Genomic DNA, 3,542 nt, shown 5'->3' with positions numbered 1-3,542 from the left:
AAACAAGCTCTTCATAAAAAGCAACTCTCTGCAGAAAACACTTGGCTTACAATAACGCGCCTGAAAAAACGATACACCTGACACAGAAAAAGCTTCAGCCATTTTATATTTCTCAATTTAAAAAAAACAAACAAGAAAGTACTTTTGAGCTATTACTCAACCTTATTGCGTTATAAAAATAACAGGAAAAAAATTAAACACTCAATAAGAAATACCACACAGGGTTCTTAACAACTTCTATATCAAACTTGACCATAACGTTCTACAGAGACATGGGTTAGATAAAAGTAATTATTTTATGTAAATAAAACGAATTTCGAAAATTTTTGTCCTTAAACCATTTTCCCGAGGACTCTTTAGTTATGATAAATAAAAAATCCAATCCTTTTATTAAATCTTTGCCATTCTCAAGGACTTTTAATGACATTTTCTTTCACAATAAAAACTCCAATCTTCAAACCAATGTCTTGAAAAAAGTTCCAACTTTTGCGAAAAATTGTGGTTTTGACCAAAGCTACCTGAATACGTTGACTGTCGTTCATGCATAAAATTTGACTGAATCTTTTTATGCAAGGTGACTGTTATCATAGCTGAAGTATTTGCATTGTCAATAGGCTCTTATGCATTGCCTATAAATCGAAAGGCTCTCATGCGTCAATCTATAGTAATCGAGTGCGACACTTATGCATAGAAAAGCGATTGGTCTATATCTTTTTGTCGCCTCCCGCGAAATATACGGGGTTAAATAACGATGTAATGGCGAAATTCTTTGACAGGCAAAAACCTAGCGCTGGTTCCAGCTATATAAACTGGACACACTTTGGAAGCCGTATCATTTCCAAGTTTATCATCCAGTAGAGAACAGCAACATGGCCTTCAAGGTTAGTACCTTTTCTAATATCTACATAATTAACTGATTCGTTGAAATTAGAAATTAAATAATAAACTAAATTTTTCAGTGCAATCGCACGTTATAAATTTCATAGAACGTCTAACTTTGTTTCACCTTAATTATTTTTAATTTTATTTCTTTTCATTAAACAAAAATTTATATTCTGTTCCTAAGGAGTGAAAATTATGTGAAATTTTACACGTTTTGATTGCAATTCTTCCGTAAAAAGACGGGCGGAATTTTCAGTTCCCCACTACCGAAACTTCTATACCGAAATTTCGGACAATAGTGTACGAATTTGCGAATTTACATCATATGCATGTAATTTTAATTGCATTTGCTATTTAATTGTAATAACAGAATGTGTTTAAATGCTTGAAAGCAATTTGCGCTTGCCCTGTGCTCATAATTCTTACCCCTTCACAGCTTGTCGCCGTTTCGGTTGTTCTGGCCCTCGTGGGAATCCAACGTGGATTAGCAGGCCATGCTCATAGTTTCGCACATTTCCATGGACCAGTTGAGGGACCTGCTCACGAGGTCACAGTTCATGACAAACATGGTCATCATCATGTGGACTACGTGGCTCATCCTAAATACGAGTTCTCATATGGTGTTGAAGACCACCATACTGGAGACTACCACGGCCAGAAAGAACACAGAGATGGTACTTTTTTAAAAAATATTTCATACTTGCACATAACAAAGTTTGAAAAATTAGAGTCTAAATAAAAATGTATAGGGGCCGATTACTTTTAGTCTTTTAAAATTAACAAGATTTAATGTTTTCATCTAGGCGCGATATAGAAAACTATTTCTTACAGGAAAATAATGATTATCAGTTACAAAAGCAACAATGGAAAAGTTAAACAAAATTTAAAAACTTTAAATAATAGCTTCCAAATTGTGTTTAGATACAAATGAAATAATTTTAAATTAGATTTTTAAGCATGACAAAATGCAGGAACTGAGAATGGGAATCGAGAAAATTTAATAATTAAGCTATAGTAAGGAGTGCTGTTTCTAACAATACATAGTGCTAAGTATGCATATCAAAATTTAATGGAAATTTCGATAGAGTTAAAATTTTTTACCATCAAACAAAAATTAATTAATATAAAAGACGAAATATTTGCATAGATATACAAAATACTTCAACTTAACTTTTAGTATTCACTATCAGAGATGTATTTCGATTTGGAAAAATATTTAAATACTTTTCATCCCTAAAATGTTTTAAATTCAAAAAATTAAATTTTTTAAACATTTCAAAACTTTACATGTATTAAATTGTTTGTAAAAATTGTTACATCATTTTCTTTTGTTTTTAAATAAAAACATGTAAATAAGCATAAAAGTGTTTTTCACACGAAACTAAATTGAGATGAAAAGTGGAGGTTGGCTTTCCATAGTTCAACTACAAAATCTTATTTCAAAAGCTGAAGCCCCGTGAAATTAAACAGTTTGCATTTCTGGATACATACATCAAATTTTATTATTTTTTATTTTCGTTTTTCCAAGTTTTACATTAGCACGTGAGTTGATACAAATAATATTGATTTTGAATTTTTAACAGGAAAAAATGTCAATGGTGAATACACAATCAAAGAGCCCGGCGGTAATGTCAGAACTGTAAAATACCACGCAGATCCCCATGGAGGATTCTTCGCCCACGTTCACAATTCTGGCGGAAACGATCACCATGGAGGAACTTACGGAGGCCATGGACTTGAGCATGGGAATGGCCATTATTAATTTATCTACTTGAAGATTGAAGAGGAATTACCTAAGTCTTAAGACCACTTCCAACTGACTTTTTTGACTACTTATTGTTTCGTACGTTTTATATTATATTTGTTATATGAATAAATATTAACTGTTGATCATTATTTGTTATTTAAATAAATCATTGTCATTTAAATCAAACTTTTCAACCAACCAAATTCAAATTAAATTTCGTTTAATTACAAAATTAATAATTTGATATTTATATAAATTAAACAGTTCAAAGATTTCTGGTTGTGAAATAAAAAATACATGCTATCATTCTCACTGCTCTAGATTAAAGAATATATGAATAAATTTGTATATATATTAAAAAGTATATAATTTATTCTAAATATTTTTTAGTAACAAATATTTAAAAAGAAATGATTTTAAATTCCCTTTAAAACTGAACTGAACTCAATTAAAAAATTTCAAACTGTCTTCAAAATAAAAAAAAATTTAAATAGTATTTGAACTTGAATTAAAGCGTTCAATTATTAATCGATCAAGTAACTAAAATAGTTCAATTTTCAACGTTAAAATGTAAATATCGTTTAATTTCGAACAAATTCAAAATCGTCTTTCAAAGTCACTTTAAATTTTTTATACTAAAACTACTGTTGAATTTTGGAAACGACGAAATGACTTATACTAACAATTAATAAACTTAAAATGTTTCTTATCAAAAATGTTCAATTTCAAACGTTATTAATTTTTAATTGTTTAAATAAAAAATCACTTTTTGAAAATAAAAACCTGAAATGGAAAATTTTGTAAAATATTATAGGATCATTGATTGTGAACTAAATTGTTTCAAAATTGAAAAAGTCAACAGTTGAAGTTGACACTAGAAAAACTCTGTACATACGCCCGAATAAAAATGCTT

At 29.5% G+C, this 3,542-nt stretch overlaps 1 protein-coding gene across 1 annotated transcript; it reads left to right on the top strand.

Annotated features, from left to right (window-relative positions):
- Positions 1-768: 768 nt before the first annotated feature.
- Positions 769-2,778, top strand: LOC117167465 (cuticle protein 19-like). The gene is made up of 3 exons (XM_033352423.1): positions 769-881; positions 1,319-1,556; positions 2,466-2,778. The coding sequence occupies exons 1-3, from the start codon at positions 870-872 to the stop codon at positions 2,642-2,644; spliced, it is 429 nt and encodes a 142-aa protein (XP_033208314.1). The 5' UTR covers positions 769-869; the 3' UTR covers positions 2,645-2,778.
- Positions 2,779-3,542: the final 764 nt, after the last annotated feature.

Source organism: Belonocnema kinseyi, chromosome 2 (genome assembly GCF_010883055.1).
Source record: "Belonocnema kinseyi isolate 2016_QV_RU_SX_M_011 chromosome 2, B_treatae_v1, whole genome shotgun sequence".
Classification (NCBI taxonomy): domain Eukaryota; kingdom Metazoa; phylum Arthropoda; class Insecta; order Hymenoptera; family Cynipidae; genus Belonocnema; species Belonocnema kinseyi.
Note: the sequence above shows the minus strand (reverse complement) of the source record. Positions and strands in the feature narration are given on the sequence as shown.

What these genes read in the sequence shown, in the direction of transcription:
- LOC117167465 (XM_033352423.1), top strand. An exon ending in CCAGAAAGAACACAGAGATG is followed by an intron (nt 1,557 to 2,465) that starts GTACTTTTTTAA and finishes AATTTTTAACAG; the next exon opens with GAAAAAATGTCAATGGTGAA.